Here is a 24,478-nt window from a genome sequence, read left to right as displayed (position 1 = left end):
CTGTTGAAATATTCGTACGAGTTAAAGACTCACCCTGTATAAAAATGCTCGGACACGTCGATTTTTATTCTTGTAAGATAAAATTCATAAACGTATCGCTTCAATCCTTAGTGTTGCAATAGGAAAGATGGGGTAAGTGATACTTCGTTTGGAAAACCTTTTTTTCTGAGCTAAACATATTTAGTGGAATCACGATGAATCAAATATTCTCGAAGTGAATCTTTCTCCCCCTATGCCTATAGCGACCCAGAAATTCATTTCATTCGATAAAACCGTGTGTGAGATAGAACTAAAAATAACATTTTTTATGGTTTTTCTACAGCCTGTATCTTTTAAACCGAGCCGATTCGGAAAAAATGGTAAAGGGTAAAAGTGTTTCTTTTGATTTCAAGAATCTACTGTTGAAATATTTGTACGTGACACACTGTATAGTATTAAAACACTATCTGCTGTTTTTGTCGAAGATGCCCATTTGTATGTCTTTGTTCGGCATTTCCTTCCACATTCTGTATCATTTCAGGTGCTTTTTATGCTCACTCAAATACAAAATTTCAAAAGAGAAAAAAATCACAAATGAACGATGAGAGTCACTTTCAAATTCTGATGATTGCAGTAAATAAAGACCTGAAATATCTCATTTACATGTATTAGACATATTGGATGCTGTTCTACATCGAACCCAAACGCTGTTCTGGCCCAGCCATAAAAAATATTCATCCAGGCCAATCCGAATTTTTCGAATTCACTTCCACTGCCCGAGATAACTCAGAATTCCTCAAATTTCCGAATCGAATTGGCATCCCCGCAGAATCGTCGCAATTAGCTGAATCCCAAGAAAATTCCGTTTTACGAAACAGCCATAAACAACGTCTAGGAGGATTGCCTGATGGCACAAGGTGAACATCTCGACGCATTCCTTGCCTCGTACTTGATAATTTAAATTTTCAACATCAATCACAATGGCATGAAATCGCCAGTTCGATATCACTTTCGATGACTGACACACTCATTATTCGGAATTTTTTCGATATGCCATTCTTAAGGATCGGAGACCAATTGAATATTAATGAGTTAATTACTACATACAGGAATACCTACCGGCCTACGTGGTGGAACGTATGGTACGTTAGAACGTTTGCGATTAATATGCTGGCAGTATGCCTGCTACCTAACAATTTGGAATTATGATCATGATGAATAATATACTCGCTACGGTCGAAATATTCAAATTCGCTCATTTTTACCTGCACCAAGGTGTATTAAAATGATGCTGAATAATTATCGTAAGTACGGGATTGCAAGTAGCTCACCTGGATAAGACAGTGTTTTTCTAATTAGAGAAGCAGAACGGATTCAGACTATTAAAGACGAGGATAAGTTCCTTGATGATGCATTCAGGCGTTTGAGAGTATAATTCCGTTGAACTTTTTACCTTAGGTACTTCTGCAACACGTTAAACTTAGTTCAGTTCGAGGCTTCCTTATAAAATGTGATAAAAACAACTTCTCCATATCGGTAGAAGCTCAATGTTATAGAAATGTATATATACAAGGTGAGTCTTTGACTAGTACAAATATTTCAACAGTAGATTCTTGAAGTCAAAAGAAACACTTTTTTCCTCTTACATTTTTTCCGAATCCGTTCGGTTTAAAAGATACAGGCTGTTAAAAAACCATTAAAAAAATTGATTTTGGGTTCTATCTCACAAACGGTTTTATTGAATGCAATGGATTTGGGAATAAAGTTTCTCATTTATTTGATGAATCTTTTTCGGACACAAGATATCACCCACGTCTTCCACTTTTCTCATTATGACCATTACGTACCATAAATATACTAAAAATTCAAAGCACCCAACTTTTGAAACCATGTTGGACATTATCTAATGAATATTTGAACGTTTCGTAAAATAAAAGTATTCTTCATAATTTCTCGCATAATGCGCCGTTTTCGAGTTATTGGATGTTTAAAAATTGAAAAGTATTTGAAATTTTAAAAATTGCACTTCACCTGAATACAACTCTGTTCAAAAGATCCACAGATGGGTAGTGTCACAGATTTAGCTAGTTATTCTGAAGTTAATTTTGTTTTTCCAGGGGTGGCACAGCTCATTATGAAAACTTAAAATGGCTAAAATGACAATCTACTATATGTATATACAGGGTGAGTCTTTGACTCGTACAAATATTTCAACAGTAGATTCTTGATGTCAAAGGAAACACTCTTTTTTATACCATCTTTTCCGATGAGGCCCTGATAAAAAGATATGGCCATTTTTATAATGTTTTCATAATGAGCTATGAGTTATGCCACCCCTGGAGGAACAAAATTGCTTCCAAAATAACAAGCTAAATCGATGACACTACATCGATCTGTGGATTTTTCATACAGAGTTGAATTCAGCCAAAGTACCCAATTTTCCGAATATCACTGATATTTTTTATTTTTGAACATCAAATAACTCGAAAACGGCGCATTATATAAGAAAACTTTCAAGACGTTTCAAGAGTGGGGTTCTTTGAATTTTTGGTATTTTTATGGTACGTTATGTTCATAATGAGAAATCTGGAAGACGTGGGTGATATCTTGTGTTCGAAAATGATTCATGGAATAAATGAAAAACTATACTACGAAATTCATTTCATTCGATGAAACCGTTTGTAAGATAGAACTGAAAATAACATTTTTTTATGGTTTTCCAACAGCATGAATCTTTCGAACTGATTCGAAAAAAATGGTAGAAGAAAAAAGTGTTTCTTTTGACCTCAAGAACCTACTGTTAAATTATTGTACGAGTCCAAGACTCACCTTATATATAAAAAGCAGTCGTTTGCGAATTTCATCCGCAGATGTTTGAAAAAATAGAAAGTCATTATGTAAAATAAAAACCATTGGGAATAATGAGAAGCAGGATGTAAGAACATTAAACATATTTGTCCATAAATTTTCGTATATTATTTTCTAAAAATTTGCATATTTCATACTTATCAAACTGAAGTTTCAGTAGATTCAAATGGTTGAGAAAATCACTGCAAATTCAGAATTTGGATCAAAATTGGAAGTTTGAGGAGTCATTCATTAGGGAAAACCAATAATTCCTCTTGATTCTAGAAGCAATCATGGATTGCTTCTGTGGCTCTGAATTTTCAAATGAAAACAAGATTCTGTGCTGTGTTTCCGGGTGAACGTTGTATTAATCCAATAAAACGCTTTTTTGCGTTACCGTCCTCTAGTTTTTCAGATCGGAAAAGTTATGGGTTCATAAACGCCGGACAGTTATACCATCATCAGTCAGCAGCGATGAAAAACCCGATGGTAGTGATAGGACAACGGTGACTTTCACTCAAATGTATAACTGATCAAAACGGAATCAATTGAGCAGAGAGTTGGGCAAAAAATTCCTGGTTTATAGAGTTGAGCGAAGAAAGTAACTTGGCGAGACGAACTGTCGTGGCGATTTTGCCACGCTGCTGGGTTCATAACTTCCACTCTCGATGCCCGGGGTGGCCTCTTTTCCTGGTTTTATTTATTTCCACAGGAAGCGACGAAACGAGTAGCGCTTCAGACTTACGTATGACAATCTTGATGACTCGGATAACCTGCGAGAACGGGAAGGAGTGAAACATGTTTCATTTTTTACGAGGCCTTCCATCTAATGATATTGGGAGTGCAGGACTATTTTTAGTCTTCATACGTCGGTATCTCCGAGTTCATCGCGGAAAAGTTCTGCGTTTTAATAAATTCCTTTCTCCAACCTCTTTTTCAACCTACGCATTCGGCATTCCTCGAATAGCGAACGGATAGAAAAGGAGGGACTTGGATGAGGTTCACTAAAAAAAAGTATTTTTAAGTTTCATTTTCAACCCTTTCAATCCCCGTAATTACACAGGGATATTTTGTAGTTTTCATCATATTTTCTTTCACTTTATCAAGCCTTCACTCTCCGAATTCGAGCAGTAGGCTTCAGGTAGTACATACTTAGTATATAGTGAGAAGGGGTTACAGTTCACTGTGACCTTAAGGTCTATAATGCCCCTAACAGAGCTGTTCTCATGGCCCCCTTCATAGCTTCCCTTCCAGTTCCCCACCCCTACAAGTTTCTTGTCCAAAGCACTCTTTCCTTTGGTTTGCAATGGCAAAGTATTCTGTAACTAAATGAATTGGAGTTTCTTCCTCCTCCCCACAGAATCTACACTCCTCAGTGTCTGACAAACCCATTCTCAACAGATGCTTCTTTTGGCGGTAATGTCCTGTGAGAAAGCCAGTGAGTAGGTGTAATTGGTTCTTACTGAGATTCAGATATTTTTTGGATCTAGCAGTTTCAAAGTTCCGAGGGAACTTTTTGGAGTGATCCATCCCTGGGAGATTCCGCCAGTGTTTTTTCCTTTCGGCTTTCTCCTTCTCCATAAACTCCTTCTTGTAGGTGCATTTTCCTATACCATAGAACGGTGCTGAGCTCTAAAAAGACCTTATTTTTCTTGCCTACCTAATTGAGTTTGTTACAGCACTCCCAAATCAGTTGAATTAATGACATAGGAGCTCAGTGCTTTACGGCAGCTTGACCATCTGTATGAATAGCTAGATCACACTTCTGATAGTTTCTTTCTGGATTTACGTCTAGACCTCATCTTTCGATTGCTAGTATTTCTGTTTGAAAGACGCTTGTACAGGAGCCTAACGATAGTGTACACTTGGTAAAGTAAATCCCAGCGCCAGTTTCTGTAGAGGTTTTAGAACCATCTGTATATCATTTTATTGTATTTTCTTTAAGATTGTAGTCGGTGTATTCCCGTTCCCAATCTTTTCTTTTACTCAGCATTGTACTGAAGTTTTTCTCAATGCTTACTTTCTTGATCATCAAGTCACTGGAAATGTTTGCAGATGATATGTAGTCGTTCAGAGAGGACCAAACTCTCTGACTCTTGATTCTCTCGTTACCTGTTCCTTCCTTAGATAATCTGAGGATGGTCTTACAATCATGACGTACATCCCAGTATTTTTGGGTTACAACCCCAATTCCTGCTGCATAGACGTCTGCACGCCATCAGAGCCCTTGTAGCTCTGCCAGTATCATTATCAAAATGCTTATTCCACAGAATTGTGCTATCCAGGGTTATTCCTAGGTATTTGACTGCAGAAACCCACTCCAAGATGGTAAGTATTTGTTGCTAGACCTGTTCTTTCTCGTTTGAACGCGTAAGTTCAATTTGACTTGGCAATAATTGGAGAAATTGAAGCATCAGTTATGATGATAAGACGAGAAAAGGGGCGAATATATTTCAATTGAAAATTTTGTTTTCAAACCAATAATAATTACTGATGATATCTGATGCTGTTTTGCGCAATATGCTGGTTGTCCAAGTTATGTATTTATTTCCTGCTCACCGGCAGGCCAATAAACAGAGTACACCACGAACAAATTGTTGTTAATACAACTATAATGAGCACCATAATGGAAGAACATAATTTACTCCGTTTTATTGGGTCACACTGTATATTAACTTTCCGAACGAAACTAATGTTACAGCTCATACTCCGTTGGTTGGGACTAGCAAGTCAAGTGCAACTGTGGATATCGATTTCTTCTCCATTCTTGAGGTGGAACATGATGAGTGATGACTCATTTCGTTTTGTCGTGATTCACTCAGTTTCATTTTTGTCGTATATGTTTTTCTCATGACCCTTTTCACAATCCACACAACGATCCACTAAACCCTAATTTCGCTGAACTCTAAATCATAAAATCTAATTAAAATAAATCGTCATCTCTGGTAACTTTTCTGGCAGCCAATCGATTAACATTGCGAAATACACGGCAGAGCCGAAAAAAAACCTTCTGGTCATCGCACACGGAGAAAGATTCGGTCGATCTGTCTATATTTATTTTCGGTACAATTAACGAACTGGTTTCGGTGAACTCTTGTGAAGTAAAAGTAGTGCTATATCGTAACTGAAATTATCGGTAATTTCGCACGTTATTGAATCTTATCGCCATGATTAACTCCATGAAATATGCAAATGAGAGGTTGCCCGAAGAGGAGCACCAATCAGAGATACATTAAAGAGAAATGAAGTTCTGAGTGGTCTTGGTTATCTTCCAATTTTTGGGCATAGGGATCAAACGCTGCATCATCACAACTCATTCCGTATAATTAATGAAATGTATGAAAATGGGAAGAGTTTCATATTGAAACCAATTAAGGTTCAAATTGAGAAGTCAAATACTTATACCAACATCTCATGATCACAAAAAATATGTGTTATTTCAGTATTTGTTCTGAAAATGTAAAATATTATTCATAATATTTTCAATCATTTTATGTTTCAAGTTTTGTTGTGATGGCTTTTCTTCTGCCTTCTGGAGCAACGGACGAAGTAGAAGATTAGTTCATTTCCTGTAGATGTTCAAGACGAAGAAAGACCTTGATACACATTCTCTATTAGACCATAAACAAATTATAAATTCAAAAGCTTCTTACAGCCTCATTTGTAACTGTTAATTCCACGGCTTTTCACATCTCCAATCGCAGTGAGCGATTAACAGGCTTAACCTGCCTTTTTTGACGTGTAGATACTGATCTCTTTATTAATTTCAGAACAAGATCGATTTCAGATAAAAATACGGAAATATGAACCGACCGTAACTGTCAAATACTCATGCATACATTCATCTGGTTGTTGGCTGATGAAATCATTCGTATCACGAGGCGAAGATCTAATCAGAAAATTTAATGAATATTTAAGCGAACTACGGCTACCGGTTGATAAGAATCGCAAAATTGCGAAATTCGTGAATTCTGGGCAATATGAATTTCATGACTTCATCGAGTGTTCCGTTACTTTGTCAATTAAAAGCTGGACTCAATCTAGAATATTGGGTTTCATCAAACCCGTATGGTGGACAACATTATCATTTATTACTCATTGAAGTCACATAATTATTATATATACCTACGTAAAAAATTCGATCTCAATAACTTTAATCATTCCGTCTCTATAATGGAAAAAAATTGATAAAAAAACCATCAATTCTCAAATCATTATCAGCAACAAAATTTACCCTATCACCCTCCACCTCTCGTAGAAGGTTCTCGACAAACCTTTCAATTTCACATGATAAATTCGGTTATTTGAAATAAAAGTATACCTGTTTGAGCATTCTTCTAAAAAAAAAAGAATAGGTAGGTAACGAAAATATGAATTTTCTTCGTTACTTTTCACTAACACTGTGTTGGATTCATATTCATTTCTTCATGTACCCTACATATTATGTCAATTTCTTATCAGTTATATCATATATACAAGGTGTATTCAAAGGTGAAGCTTTCTTTCTGACAGGAGGTAACAATTTTTCTCTTTTACTACCAAAAATGGGCCAATTCTGCCATGGAAAGCTGAATAATTCGGTTCATTTCTAAACCAGAACAAATACCTGGTAATTTCTAAACCGCAGAAATGTCACATATTCAAACGTATATCTAAACCATAAATCATAGTTGTAGCATGCGTTACATTCTAAACGAAACGTTGAGTATGGCGCTGTTCTGAATGTTTTGCTCTATAAAAGGCAACAATTTGTGCATTGTGATACACACAGACGAAATTATGGCAAATGACATACTTGCCGCTGTCCCTAATGGCAGAACTCATACTGGCTTAATTAACATGCTGGGGTTATTTAGTCTGGATATCTTTATAAGTACCGCAATTTAATGCTTTTTCGCATCACGCTTCCAAATATCACTTAATTGGACATATAGAATAGTCGTTTCGTATATAGACCATCTACAAGTATACATTGTACTTAATATGCAGCCTTGGTTTGTTATAGGTACCCTATAATTTACCACTTTTTGGTTTTAGGGTAAAAATGATCTTAACCACTTTATCGGACTGAAATAATTGTCACATTAAAAATGAAATACTGCCATTACATGATGAAAAAAGTGCAATTAAACCTGGTTCACTATGCATTCATTTTCTTCGCAAATTGGGTCTTTATGTCGTCTCATAAATGGCCATCCTTATACACTAATTCGAAAAGTGGAAACTTGTCTGGTTTGATGGTATTCTAAGAAATAGTGAATCTTTGATATACAGGGATTCTCGTAAATCCTTTTCGAAGATTGTTTGAAAAATTTTAATGATTATTAGTAGATTCCTATCCAATATTTAAAAATTCATAGCCAAACCGAAGTTTCAATATATTAAATCTCTACAATTCGCAAAAAAAATCGGATATGGCAGAATATTTCAACTTTCACTAGGTGTAGATACCTATTCAAATGTCACTCAGTTTATCTGATCTCTTTCTGTGTAGCAACGAGAAGAGAAATGACAAAAAGCCCCGATCATTTTCTCTAGAAATAGCACCGGATGCCGCAGATTGAGACATTTCCAAGTGCAAGAACAAATGCGCCATTTTCTCCCCATGCAAAATTCTATTAATAGCCCGTCCCGTTTAACGAAAATATCCAGAAATTGCAGACTTCACCTGCGTCGCATCAGGAGGTCGTTGGACTTTCGAGGGAACACGTGAAAGCTTCTCCAGTCTGGAACCGCTCACAGAAATAGTCGTAAAAATGTTTTATGCGATGGGGAAAATTATTTTTGAAGTTCTGTGCGCGTTTACATTTACATGAATATGTATATGCAAACGTGTCGTGAAATTAAATATCGGAGATCTGTGCGAGGTGTACTACCTATATATACACGGGTTTTGCCATATTTACTCTTCGTTAGTTCTTCTGTTTGGCGAACATGAAGTCGATAAGATGGATGGACAGAGATATTCAGGCTATTGTCTTTGCGATGTTGACTGGAATAACTACTAGCTAACGTATATGTCGAGAATGACTAAACGTATATTGCAACCCAACAAAAATGCTGTGAATTTTACAGGGAGCTCAGAATCCAACACTTTTCCTAATCAAATTGCAAAAAATTCACTGAAACAGTCTAGAATTTGACACTTCTTTTCTCAGTGCACCGCAGGATAAACTGCCATATATCATACAATCCATTACGTCATTTCATTTTAGCGAGGAAAACATTTCAGGGAGAAGAATATCCAGAAATATATGCTGCTGTAAGTAGTAGTGTTGGATGAAATAATTTTATCTTAAAAAAAATCCATTGACTCTGAATCGATCAATGCAAAATGCATCATATAAATAAGTTAATCCAAAGAACTGAGTAGACTTCATTCCATGATTTTCACTACACCAACGCTGAATTCATTCTTTTTTACACTTCCTTGTGAAGAATATATTTTGAACGCTATTCCCATAGTTTCTTCCATAAAAGAATAAGGCTACGCGTATCCTTCTTCCATTTCAAGAGTTACGAGTGCACTTTCTTCATTGATAACAATAGTTGTATCAACAATGTACCTCTCAGCTTCGCCATGCAAATAGCAAAACTTATGAATCATCGATTCTGTCCGCATCTCCACAAGTCAGAATTAGCATCCGCCTCCCATCTCATCTGAACAGCAACGAAGAGGTAGGAAGGTAATTCATTCGAATGCATGAATATCGCCAGAACTCACCCCACACGAGTCTAATTCGAATACGAGTGCCACAGAAAATTATGCTCCTACGAACTGGCTGATGCATATGAAACGCTTCCATAACGAAACCAAATTGCAATACAATGTGAAGTAGGTTGAACTATTGTTATTATCGATGTAAATTGGGTTAAGAGTCGCAATTTGGTGAGATCTATTCGTGGAGAATGAAACACTGCAGATACTTTTCATCAATAGCGAAACCAGTATAGGAAATCGTGCGCTTAAGAGATCATTCTGAAGGATTCTACACTAATATTTATCAGTCATGTGATGTGTGATTGTATTTTAGGTATTATCCACCAGCGATTCTTCAGCTCAAATTGAATCATTTTTCTTGACAAACTTCGCATTTTCTTTTCTTTTGTTGAAGAAGCTTTCCATCGCTGTAAGGGAAGGAGAACTTATCTAAGCCACGAACAAGAAAAGCTTCCTGAACAATAGTTGATTCTAGATGTAGCAATACATATTTCACAGAAAAGAAGACCAAATATGATAGGTACCTTAGGCCCAGTTGCAGGAAAGTCCATTAAGATTTGATGTCCTATCAAAATTTAAAACTGTCATTTTTGAAGGGGAAAATGGAGGATTGAGATTTTAATGAAGTATTAAATTTTAATGGACTTTCCTGCAACTGGACGTTAAGAAACTATTGTTTTTCTCGAGACTCCGTGAGAAAACTCTTGTTGAAAATGAAATTTTTCCTTCTAGAAGTCGAAATATTGGAGCGAAAAACATCAAATCAAATGATAATAATTAATGAAATATTCCATTTATTTTCTCGCAAATAGTTCCTACGCTCAACAGATTTCACAAAATATTATCATTTTATACTCTATGCGAACCATAAAATTTTACTGCAGTTCTCGATTAATTTTCCCATCTTAATAATGATATAGTGAAATCATCGGTTTGCTATTTAATTAGAGAGTTGTCGAGAATCACATAATGGCATCTATTAATTAAGTCAATTACGATATTTCCGATCAAATTTATTAGATTTCTGGGAAGAAAGGGAAAGTGGAAGTTATGTGAATTTTAAATAGGGACTTTTACATATTTGTATGAACGATAGACAAGCAACGAAATTATGGATGTTCATATTCCATGTCCCAGACCAGATTGTCGGATAATGAAGTTGATGCGATATTGGTAGTTTTTTAAATACCCACTATTATCGTTCCGCTGAGCTTCGCGAAGTGCAACAAAGTTTCTTTATGAATAATATGTATTTATAACTTTCTCCTACAGTCAATGCGTTTAAACATTTACGAGAAATAAGTTTTCCCCATTTTTCCAGCTTTAGTTTGCTTATTTCATCACCACTAATGAATTTTATTTCTGGAAGTAGGAAGTGATTACCATTTTTGGCGATAAATCATGATGAAACATGAGCTACATAAACCAGCCATTCGAAATTAATTCTGTCAAATCAAAAACAAATTATTTTGAAATTAGGAGGAATCTGAGGAATGTACAAATTTTCACTCACTTACTCTTTCACCAATTGAGGAAAAAATTGAAAATTGACCTCAACAGTCTATAAAGGGTGAGTCTTCGACACATACACATATTTTAACAGTAGATTCTTGAGGTCCAAAGAAATACTTTTTTTCCATACCATTTTTTCCGAATCGGCTTGGTTTAAAAGATACAGGCTGCTGAAAAACCATAAAAAAATCTCACAAACGGTTTCATCGAATGAAACGAATATTTTTCATTTATTTGATGAATCTTTTTCGAATACAAGATATGACCCACGTCTTCTAGTTTTCTCATTATGGGCATTATATAAATAATATACATAACAACAAACATAAAAATACCAAAAATTCAAAGAACCTAACTCTTGAAACTAAGGTGGAGGCTAACTATTGAATATTTGAACGTTTTGTAAAATGCAATCTCCTTATTTTCTCGTATATACAGGGTGTTCCTGAATTGAACGTACAAACGAAAAGGGGAGATTCCTTAAGTGAGTTTAAGAAAAAAAAAGTCCCATAAACATGGAGTCGCAAACGTTTCGTTTTCGAGATACAGAGTGTTGAAGTTTGAATTTTTTTCAAGTTTTTTTCTCATAGTATCTACACTTCACAAGATATTCAACTAAAATTTGGCATAGATATTACATTTTAGAGTTCTCACCACGTGACATGGCAATTTCGATAGAAGATCTACAGGGTGATATTTTTTCTGGAACACTGCCACCTGTTCTTCTGCAGAACTTTTTTTTGGTGAGCAACTGTTAATTTGAAAAAATGTAAAAAGAAGCTTTGATCTTATACTAAACTTTTCGGTTTCTTGTAGTTTTGTCGTATCTATACCAACGATTTCGAGAAAAAATATTTTGAACGATTCTCTCGAAATCCTCGTGAAAATCCAAATTATGATGGGAAGGCCACTTTGTAAGCTGTGGTGAATGAATTCAGTGAGAACTCTTAAATGTAATATCTATGCCAAATTTCAGTTGAATATCTTGTGAGGTGTAGATACTATGAGAAAAAAACTTGAAAAAAATTCAAACTTCAACACTCTGTATCTCGAAAACGAAACGTTTGCGACCCCATGTTTATGGGACTTTTTTTTCTTAAACTCACTCAAGGAATCTTCCCTTTTCGTTTGTACGTTCAATTCAGGAACACCCTGTATAATGCGCCGTTTTCGAGTAATTTGATGTTCAAAAATTAAAAAGTATCTGTGAAATTTGAAAAATTGGGTACTCTGACTGAATACAACTCTGTTTAAAAAATCCACAGATGTGTAGTGTCATAGATTAGGATAGTCATTCTGAGAGTAATTTTGCTCAGTATGAAAACTTAAAATGGCTACCTATATCTTTTATTAGGGAAAAAAGTGTTTCTTTCGACCTCAAGAATCTACTGTTACATTATTTGTACTAGTCAAAGACTCACCCTATATAACTTATATTCGCGTATATCGACGAGTTTCAGAGCAATGAAAAAACAGTCTGGTTTTAAGGACAACTTTAACACCTTGTATTTGTGTGAGTCTTTCATATAACTTTTTCAAGCAGTCTATACGACTCACGCTAAGTATCTACCCGTTCATAATTTTTTTCTCAAAAACCGTTTCTTTCAGTAAGAAATTACAGGAGACCATGATTGTACAAAAAAATCAAGCTTTCAAAGGTACATTTTTCAGTGGTATAACAAGGAAAGAAGTTCCTTGGCGGGCTCTTTCTACCCTTTGCAATTGTAGCAAAAAAAAATTTTTTTCCATTGTCTTCTAATTCTCGAAGTATGTCTGCCCCCTTTAATTTCTGTCACTTCGCTGGTTTCTACAAAAAAAAAACAAAAATTGCACTGCTGGGTTATCTTTAAGAAGCTGTATCTAGGCAAGGGCTGCTCAAAAATATTATTTGAAAGACCCCCACTATTTTCTCACAAGGAATCACCCCTCGAAATCATTCACCTTATAGCAGCAAAATGTGATTATTTTTTTCATGCAAAATAACGCCCTGTATATTGAAGGTCAATATGAGGTTTTCTTCCTATTTTCGATGTGGAATATACCATCAACATTAAGCGTACGATGTTTTGCGATAAATCAAATCGATCTGCGGCGAAATCTCGATTTGTCCAATTTCGCATGTCCCACTTAAGTCACGGAGCGTGTTTGACTGGGAAATTGGTTCTTGCGCGCCCAACACCGCGACGTGTGCTCGTACGAGTTCAGGTGCGGCCCGAACGGCGCAAAGAGGCCCGTCAAGTATTACGGTATTTCCTTCTAACCCACTTCCTAGTGTAACATTACCAGTTTCGTAGACCGAAATATCGGCTAACTTCCTCCGCGGTTTGTGGAGCGTGCAAGAGACGCCGATAACGTGTTTCGCGACGAGGAACGGGCGGGCACCGGACATGAACTTTTGCGGCTTGCAATGCGGAAATGTGTATCGATATTTTCGACGCGATTTCTGAAAATTCAGCGTACAGGGTGTCCGGTGACGAAAACGACCAAACGGGGCTGTCAATTTGATTGAAAAATGCCCATACAGGGAGCGGCAGAGCTGATTGACGAGTTTCAAATACTCAAGATTGGAAAAACACGGTTTCCTTTATTCGAATCAGCAGAGATTATAGAGTAGAAAAATGGGAAACGCTCTCATATCTCTAGTTCTAAAAACCGACTACATTTTGGCCTGTGTTTACCACATTTGACAATTAGATGGCGCTGAAAACGTACTGTCAATACAGAAAATAGCAGTTTTCTGTGGTTTAATTGAAGGGCGCGAAATTCGAATTTATATAGGGAGTGGCAGAGCTGATTGACCAGTTTCAAATGCTCAAAGTTAAAAAAAAACGGTTTCATTTATTCGAATCAGCAGAGATTATAGAGTAAAATGATACGAAACGCCCTTAGTACGCTAGTACTAAAAATCGACTACATTTTGGCCTGTGTTTACCACATTTGATAATGAGATGGCGCTGAAAACGTGATGTCAATACAGTGACTCTAACGACACAGTGGCGACAATTGTGGTCTCGTTTTTCATCGTTTTAGCAAGAATATGGCGGATTTGGTCACGTGACGTGACGTGAGCCAATCCGCATACCGAATTAGAGATCATAGCATTGAAAGGTTCTAAGCCGCCATATTCTTGCTTAATTTCCAATTGTCGCCACTGTGTTTGATAGAGTCACTGTAACTGTAAATAAAGAAAACTGTTTAATAACAATTTTGTGAATGAAATTCTCCATAAACGTGTTGTGAAATCAATAACAAAATCAGAAGCAGATCGGTAAAACACGTTTTATTGATGATGAAACATGTAGATGATCTACATGTTTTGTCTGATTCTTAATCATTGTAAATTTGCATATTTCTCGACGCTGACCTGATGATGGCCCCACGGCCGAAATCGATTGTCATAGATTATTAGTATCAATAAAACGTGTTTTACCGATCTGCTTCTGATTTTGTTATTGTTTAATAACAGTTTTCTGTTTTTTGATTGAGGAGTGCGAAATGCGAATTCTATTCCTTGTGTTGAATTTCAATATCGACTCTGTTTAGACCAGAAAACAAACATCCTGGGCGACAAGGCAAAAGTATGATTTTGTTTAGTGATCAGGATGTTAATTTTCATTCGAACGTTGTCGGATGTGCTATATTTATTTTTGCAATCAGTGAAGATTTTACAGAAATTTAGAATTATGGATAACAAATAGAGCTTTTAATAGGACACAAAAGTATATGGTGATCTGCTTTACGTCAAAAGTGTTATTTCTGTGCAATATAAGCCACATCACAAGCAGCGAATAACTGAACCACACCACTATTTTAACAGTAGATTCTTGAGTTCGAAAGAAACACTTTTTTCCATACCATTTTTTCCGATTCGGTTCTCATAAGAAGATACAGCCATTTAACGTTTTCATAATGAGCTGTGCCACCCCTGGAAAACAACATTACCTTCAAAATAACTAGCTAAATCTGTGACACTACACATCTGTGGATCTTATAAACAGACTTGTATTCAGCCAAATTACCCAATTTACAAATTTCACAGATACTTTTCAATTCTTGAACATGAAATTACACGAAAACGGCACATTATACAAGAAAATATGAAGAATACTTTTATTTTACAAAACATTCAAACATTTATTAAATAGCGTCCAACTTAGTTTCAAGAGTTAAGTTCTCTGAATTTTTGGTATTTTCATGGTACTTAATCGTCTAATCGTCATAATGAAAAATCTGGAAGACGTGGGTGATATCTTGTGTTTGGGAATAATTCATCAAATGAATGAAAAACTATGTTCTTAAATTCATTTCATTCGATAAAACCGTTTGTGAGATACACCCAAAAAAACATTTCTTCATGGTTTTTCAACATCCTGTATCTTTCAAACCTTGCCGATTCGGAAAAAATTGTAAAGGAAAAAAGTGTTTCTTTTGACCTCAAGAATCTACTGTTAAAATATCTGTGCGAGTCACCCGAGGACCCGAGGACTCACCCTGTATGCCGAAAAGTGGTCGAACACCGAAATCGGCTACATCATTGTATCGCTGCTGACGGTCATAATCTTGGCTCTGCCGTACACTGTACAAAGTAATAAGCAGAAATAAAAATTAATTGTCCATGTCGTCTTCAAAATCGCTTTCGGATTTTAAATGAAACAAGTGTAAGATCGGATAATTCCATCTGAAATCGTTCCAAGTCACATTCTGCTGACTCCGCAGAATTCTATAAATCAACCTGAAAGCCTCTTATTATGTCTCGGCTCGAAACGCTGGTCCATCGCGCCGAAATTACAGTGCGGTCATAATATCTCACAATAAAGTGAAAATATCCCATATTCGACCAGACGTGACAATCTCGATCGAGAGTATTTATCGGCTTTCACCCGAAATACCTCCCAAACTTCACTTTCGGCAGAAATTCCCCCCCGGGCCTTCGCGTCCGTGCCGGGGGCGTGGAACAGTTTCAAAATGCTCTCATGCCGTCGTTCTTCCCCGAGTCGTGCTACGTCCTAACGAGCCACCATTAATTAAGCGGACGGCAAATTTCGATATGAAGGTTACGCGGTCGGTGCCATTATTTATACATTAAATATTACAAAAATATTACTTTCGCTCTAACTATAAATTATCCGGCTAGTTAATCAGAACAATCGGGCCGTAATTGAATTATATTAAATTTGATTGGGTTCGGGTCGGCCGCCGTTACAGCCAAGATTCATTACCGGGTGTACCTGCAGCGTTACGTGGAGCTCGTAAATTCACAACGCCTCGCGCCCTGCCGATCCGCCGGTCTCTGTTCGCTGATTTTTCAACCGTTTTCAGGGCTGCGATATTGAACTGAACCTAGCCGAATGATCGCTTATGATGTTGACTGGATATTCGACAGAGATCGCTGTTTGTAGTTGGGGAGCCTACGATGATAACTCAGGATTTACTCTAGCGTCGTGGGGACCTATTGGATTTTGAAAATTAGATGGTAGAAAGAAAAGGTTCTATGATGTATGCACTTTCAGGGGTGGGGAAAGCGTCCACAGGTTCTCAAAGATGTAAAAATAAATTGTCAGAATTTTTTTAAAATATCTCCCTTCCTGTACCTCTAATCGTTTCTGTTTTCATTATAAAAGTTGTAGTTACCCTATACACTCTTTGTTTTGCATAAAGCCTCAGCTAAAAAAAGTTGTAGATTATAAAATTCTATACAACTTTTGTCTACAGCATTTTCACATAGGTACTCTCAACCGTTTTTTAGTTAGAAGGTGATGAGGGCGAGGAGCTTAGCCACACATGCGAAAGGCCACGGTCAATGTGGAAACCCAGTCTAATGTACATTCATCGCCGTATATCTCAAAAACGTTCAAACGTAGAAAAAATTGCTCGAGCGTGTCATATTTTTATACAGATGGTTAATATCGGTGTTGCAGAAGTGTTGATCCATTAATCTGACACTAATCAGGGGGGTTTTTCTTAATCTGACAGTTTGAAGATGATAACAAGGCATTTTTTTTTAAAAATCTCCCTTCCTGTACCTCTAATCGCTTCTGTATTTATTATGAAAGTCGTAGATAAAGAAATTCTATACAACTTTTGTCTGAAGCAATTTTGCATACTTTTAACCGTTTTAGAGTTAGAGGGCGATGAGGGCGAGGAGCGTAGCCACACATGCGAAAGGTGAAGGTCAATGTAGAAACCCAGTCTAATGAACATTCATCGCCATATATCTCGAAAACGTTTAAACGTAAAAAAATTTGCTTCGAACATAATTTGTAGAAAATGTAATGCCCTGCAACTTTTATAATAAATGCGTTTTTGAATTTGTTAGAAAAATATGCGAGAACTGTGTTTCCAACAAAGTGGAGGACATATCTAGCAGCTGCTTTAATTATAGAGAACTCTGGAACCTGAAACTCATTTTGAAAAAATCATGAACATTCAGTTTTTCAAGTTTAGTTAGATATGGATTTATGCTCACATCAAGTCAATATTTGTAAAGAATTGGACATATTAGGATTCTTACTGTAATTTATTCATATAACTGAAAAAAAATTCTCTCTACATAAGATAAAAACACATAACACCTCGATTCATTCAAGATTAATGTCTTTAACGTATGAAAATGAACTCCGGTGAATTTTTACCAAGAATTTTCTAATAGCCAAACATTATTTCGATTCTTTTGGTCAAACTGTATGTGAACATCAATGTTAACATATTTTCTTCTTGGGGAAAGAAAGTGATTCAAGGAAAAAATTCAACCTGCAAAATTAATATATTAAACGACGAAATTTTTTGAACACTTTATTATCATCCTTGATGCTTTTCAAGTTTCATTAAGAAAAACTGACAGATCAACAACGACTGGATATCACTGAAATTTTTCAACATACAACTTTCTAACTTCTCATGCATTATTTGCCTCCAAAACCCATACATAAAAGATGAGAGAATTCGAAAGGGAAAATATTCTTCCGATGTAATAAAGTAGCTGCGAAGATATTACTGTCGCTAAACTTCCATTAGGCAATTCGCAGTGCTAAAATATGTACATTCCGCAGTTACCAACTAAACATATACCCACCTCAGCATTCATTATATATCCATAATTTCTCAAAGCATCATCAAATCGTCCTTTCGATGTTCCTCATAACGTGTAATTTAAGCCGCTTCTCATTTGAAGTGCAAAACTCGAAGGGAGCTTATAGAACATCCATCCGTGGCCTCTTCGAAATAATCATGACCAGACATCAAGTTTGCTTATAATCATCATCAGGCTTTTCCACAAAAGTCAAGATGCAATTTATCAAGCGCATAAAGTCTATTCAGCGTCAATCCGTGAGCATGTTTTGAGCCCATTAAAGCCGCAATGAAACCATACTCCTCCACCAATGCAAATAAATTGATAGTTTTATTCGTCCATACAAAGTATGAAACGACTTTTGAATTGCACACTGGCTTGGCGCGAATTTTTTCGCCTGTTTCAGTCCTGCGTAATCCGGAGATACCGGATACTGTTGGTAGCGTGATTATTACTTAATTAAAAGAACTATTTTCTACTTATAACATTTCATTACTCGGCCAATTACGAATAAGCTATCGCCTGGTAACAAATTGTTCGGCATATTCTCGAATTTAAATTATTCAAAGTGGTTCTATTTAAAATCGAACGCCTGTTCTTGTATGCGTTGAAATGGAACGGCGTTGATATTATCGCATGATTTTCCTTATTGATCGATTCCCTAGGTATGCTATTTAGAGATCTCTTTGATATTCAGGTTCATTTCCGCCACTTGTTTATTGCTTGATTGCATTCTTCGTTGTTGCTGCAACTATTGTATATTTACGCTCATAATGAGTATATTATAAATCCTGATATCTCATCAGGTGCGCTCTGCTGATAATCTGCTCCTGATTTCTGTAATTTCTAGACGGAGTAACTAAAAAATTGCGCTCAGAGTCATTATTTCCAGTATGGACTATTTTTGAGGGCAGAAAATTCAACTTTCCCAGTTAACTAACTGGAAATAGAGCTCAAAATAAAATACACCCTGTAGAGATGGTTTTTTTAAAAGAAGGAGAAGGAAAGTAGATGCAATCCGTATATCTCAAATTGTCAATTTATGTTTTTTGCACAGAACACATAATTATGAAAGCCAATTATTCTGCCATGACTTTTTATTAACGTAATTTACATTTGATCATCCCTAATTTTTTTTCTATTTTTTGCAGAGATGGCAGAGAAGATTTTTCGTCCTATACGATGATGGGGAACTGAACTATTCTGTTGACGAACACGTGAGTATTTTTCATTGAATATTATTGGAAGTGTAGTTGTTACCTACGTTTTTCTCTGTACTGTTTCTCAATACGCTTTATTGGCTTATGTTTTGGTATAGATGGGAGTAATCGAGATGTATAGATGAACAATAACGCTTGAATATATCTCGAATAAAAGCAGTGAAAAAGAAAAAATCATCTGAAGTTCTCAATACTAGGAGTGTTCCGAAATGAGTTTAATCAAATTCAACATAGCAAAAAACCCTTATATTACCAACTTCTGGATAAAAAAGTCGATTGGTGTCAGACGTATTGCCTCCATAAATTCAAGATTGCCATAAAATCGAGCGATATATACATTTGTTGACCCCGATTTCGTTCAATAAACTTCGTCATTCAAGCGTTGAGAATAGTAATCAGCTGAATGCATAATATCTCTGGGTACACTTTCATTTTTATTTCTTCTCGTTCACCGCGTTGATATTTCGTGAGTAACAGCTCAATTATAAGATGATTTTCTTGATGATACCCATGGGAATATGTGAGAGTTCTAATATTCCCAATTTAACATGGACACGTTTTCGAATCGGCTCTAATTCAAAGCTGTATTCGATTTTTGTCTTGCCTATTTGAAACTAGATTCAAACAATCATTAGGTACTCCAAAACTGATTGATTTATTTCCGGTTATGAAACTCAGCACCGGGGGTTCAGAATATGTGTGGTGTTTTCCTAAATTTCGAATTTTAAAAACGAAGGCAATTTCAAGGAGATTCTCAAACTGATGTTTGTTTTTTTAGGCCAGATTTAATTGAGTTGTGTTTGTGTTGTTTCTGAGAAACATCCTTGACGTAAAGTCTATAAATTTCAAACTAGAACAATTTTTTCTGATGGTCTTTCATCGGGGACAATAATAAACCATAAGATAGATCCGGAACACGATTTTTCATGTCTTTTCGTACAGCGTATTCGCCATTTTGCAACTAACTACCCGTAATTAACAGATTTGGTTTAAAGCGATAATTCAGTCATGAGCCTTCTGAATATTATTCTGGCATCAAATTGTGATCTATATACACACAATCAATGATATTAAATTCCAACATCATCAATATATTCACGAATAAAAAAGTTTCAGTGATTTCATTCTGGAAATCAAGTGACTGTGAAATCGTTGGTCGGGCAATCAAAATTTTGTGAACCAGCTGGTAAATTCAGGACTTCATAGTCCTGAATCGAGTGTCCCAAACGATTGTTGAATTATCATTGTCGATTTCGAATAATTACAAATCATTTCTTTTCGATTTTCATCGGATGTTTCAATGTTTAAATGAATGATTTCTTTGAATTTCAATACTACACATTGAGATGAATCTCAATTTAGTCATTGATAATATAAACTGATTCCAGAAAAACAGGCCTGAAGGAATATCATATTGAATTCAATGGAATAACAAAGTTCATCAATTGTACAATAATTTTATAATAAGAATTATATTATTATGTCAAACTCCACATTCTCGAACAATTTTTCCGATTTGTCATTAATAATTATATGTATATATAATTATATAACTATTTGCAAGTGCCAGTCGAAAAAAACTCCAATTACCACTTCCTTTTTATTGGTGCAAAAAAAAACAGAAATGCGTTGCTGAATGGGTTAATTCTCATATTCATTACTGATGAACGTTTTTGTGATTTTTAATGCTAGGGCATCATTGTCGTTCGAAGAATGACGCGGTTAATAGATTGGAAATACTCATTAGTAGGAATGATGAGCATAATATCGAATCGGCGTCAACGAACTCATACATCGCAGTTGGATCATTATTTACGTAATTCTTTGTAAGAATAGGTTGCACGGGGAGATAAGCAGAACGAATATTTGTACAATGTCTAGTGTCACATTCAGATAACCTAGCTAAAATGATATAATAACATGATCCAGCCCTTGTTGAAGCCTGTAACAATATTTTATATATCACATCTTCAAATGTGAGGTGATTATAAAGAATATAGATAGGTTAGGAGAAGTTTCAGTGAAACTTGGCTGTTACAACAAGCATACACATAGGGACTAAGCTTTTCCAATATATTTTTATGAATTTTGTATTTTGAAAATGGCCTTGTAATGGTATCAGGAAATAGGTCCTTTCGTTTGGATAAAAAGTGTAGCACTTTTCTACACTCGATTTTAGTATTCACTTGCTGATTGGATTTACACCAGTGTAGAGGAGGTGTAGTTTATCTACATCTCCTTTTGACTAAGTTGCAGATACTAGGTCCTTTCGTTTGCATAAAAAGTGTAGCACTCTTCTACACTCGATTTGATTTACACCAGATGTAGATAAACTACACTTCCTCTACACCAGTGTAGAGGAGGTGTAGTTTATCTACATCTGGTGTAAATCAAATCGAGTGTAGAAGAGTGCTACACTTTTTATGCAAACGAAAGGACCTAGTATCTGCAACTTTGCCTTATGTTTTTCTGAAGATTTGTTAGTTTCATTAGCATATTGCTCCTGTCTGTATTCTTTATCTACTGTCGTTTTGATATAAATTCAAATTTAGAGTGTTTTTTCATTCTTTTTTAGAATCTGCTTATTTCAAAAGTCGAACAATCCAAAATTAATTGTTGGTGTTTGGAAGAGGTTTTCCTCGGGGTTTTCAGAGTTGATAGAAGATGGAAGTCCTCTCAAAAATCGCCTATTTGAAAACAGTCAAGATGTTGAAGTTATCATCCCCCAGAGGGAATGGAACAGTTGATGAATAATAAGTTCATTATGTTTCTGTTGAATCAGTATACAGGGTGATTCATAACTATTGGGACATAGGCTAAGGGAAGATTGTTTGGACCAAAATATGGCATAGGACCAAATATACCTCAATAAAATATTGCTGTGGAATAAGATAGAGGGCGTTAAAGTTGAATTTTTTATAAGGAGATAGAATAATATTTTCTTCGAAGTTCGAAAGTCCTTTATTGAAAGAATTAGAAAAGGCATAGAAGTCGGAGGAGGCCACGTATAGAACATTTAATTTAAGGTAAAAAGTTAAAAAGTTGCTTTTTCCACAGCAATATTTTATTGAGATACCTATATTTGGTCCTATCGCCATATTTTGGTCCAAACAATCTGCCCTTAGCCTATGTCTCAATAGTTATGAATCACCCTGTATAGGCACTTATGATTTGTGATTGTTGTGAATTTGAACAAATATGCCTGTAATATTCATGAAATGGTTGGGTTCAAACTGTATTTTCACCGGACTTTTTACAGTTTTTACACTAGGAGGACATAAAACTAATGGTGACAACTTGAACAATTTATGTGATAGTTACAACCACTTTTATCTTAAATGTATTATATTTTTTTTTACTCACGACTTTTTGGCGAGATGTGAAATGTATCGAAAAATCTGTATATTTGAAGATTGAAAAACTTGACTCGAATAAGTTGCTTTTCTAGCTACGTGAGTAGTTTTCAAACTACCACGTAGATCCCACCAGAGAAACACTTCTAGAGAAAAGCAGAGTATACCACATCTAGCATTTCCTTCAAGATCCCCTGACCTTAATCCTATCGAGCACGTTTGGAACCAATTCTCTTATTCTTCTATATGCGGTGTCTATTCTTTCATATTGAAGAAAAATAGGGCTTTCCATAGTTGCTGTTAATTCTCATTTTCAGTCTATAACCGAATAGGTCCATATTCTACCTTGAGCCTTAAAAAAATCCTGTATTTTTTTCCGGATCGATACCACATACCTATTCATCATTGGGAATAATAAACCAAGAACATGTTGGAGTTGCATTTCGACGCTGCAATACACAGTTCAATGTATTCATACATATACAACCCGCCTGAAAAAAAAACACGTCCACGAACGCGACCACATTCCATTTTCGGAAAGACAATAAAAACGAATATTCGGCCAAAATCTCCAGACGGACTTTTCGAAATAAATCGCGGATTTCGATCGGATCGTCCGAGACGGAGCTAACTGTTCCTGGGTTTTATGTCCGTGCCCGGTGCGTCCCATAAAGAGCATCCGCGCCATAAAGTCTTCAAACAGGCCTTATGCGGAGTTCGTAGTACTCTGGAAGCTCGTTCGGATGCCGGTAGTCATTCGATCTAAGTGGCATCGCAAATCAAGCTGGATCGAGTTTCTCAGATTTGTATTCAACATCGATTATCGCGAAACAGACTTACACATCTCGGGAACGTTTGGCAGGCCGACGATTCGGTGCTTGAATGAAATATAATGTTGGTATTTCTATAGGTGCGTTAGCTTTGTCTTGTACCGGGGGTTTTCTTCCTTTTGTACCCTTCTGCTTCGCTTAATGAAACCACGCGTCTAATACCAAATGAACCGGGAGCTTTCTTATTGCCGAGCAATTTAAATCGTTACAGTTGGTCGTTTGTTCCCCAGACCAACGCTTCTTTTTTATATTAAGGGAAATTTTTTTAGTTCCTTGTAGAGTTGGGTGATCTTCCTTTACAGGGACAAACTCGATTGGATTTAGGTTAGGGGATCTTGAAGGTACCCAATGCTTGATATGGAATACTTTAGTTTTATCCAGACCTGGAAAAAGCAACGAAATTATACAAGTCAAGTTTTTTTAATCTTCAGATTCTCAGATTTTTCAACATTTCTCCCAAAAAAGAAAGAAGAGAAAGTTGTTGATTTTTCTGTACAAATTCTTTGTTACTCCGGAAAGTCATTACATCCTCACATGTGGTTAATGAGGGTATAATCGAATTCATTCTTTTGTACTATTGAGATATGTCGAATATACAGGGTGTCTGTAAACAAATGCTTAGGACTTAGGGAGATGATTCCTAGATGAAAATAAGTAGGGGTAGTTCCTACAAATTTTTTTCGAAATCGACCTCCCTTCCAAGATACAGCCTTTGGAAGGCGATGACGAGTTGACAGTTTTTAATTTTTTTTACGGGTTCTGAAAAACACTGAGTCATAAAACAGCAATAATATGAAGCGCTAAGTAGATGATACTCACACAATTTTTCAGATCTCATAACTTCATTATTAGAGGTTGAAAATAACAACCCCTTATGATTTTCCTTCGAGATTTGTTGTCGTGGGATAGATTTTCGAAAAATAAAATTCTCTTATGGTATCCCATTC

At 35.9% G+C, this 24,478-nt stretch overlaps 1 protein-coding gene across 1 annotated transcript in view; it reads left to right on the top strand.

Annotated features, from left to right (window-relative positions):
- LOC123310696 (protein outspread) overlaps positions 1-24,478 on the top strand; it is a 128,442-nt gene that overhangs the window by 73,239 nt on the left and 30,725 nt on the right. Inside the window, exon 3 of the mRNA XM_044894308.1 lies at positions 19,280-19,345. Within this exon, the coding sequence (XP_044750243.1) occupies positions 19,280-19,345 (66 nt within the window). The remainder of the gene's footprint in view (positions 1-19,279; positions 19,346-24,478) is intronic.

This window comes from Coccinella septempunctata, chromosome 4 (genome assembly GCF_907165205.1).
Source record: "Coccinella septempunctata chromosome 4, icCocSept1.1, whole genome shotgun sequence".
NCBI classification, from domain to species: Eukaryota; Metazoa; Arthropoda; class Insecta; order Coleoptera; family Coccinellidae; genus Coccinella; species Coccinella septempunctata.
Note: the sequence above shows the minus strand (reverse complement) of the source record. Positions and strands in the feature narration are given on the sequence as shown.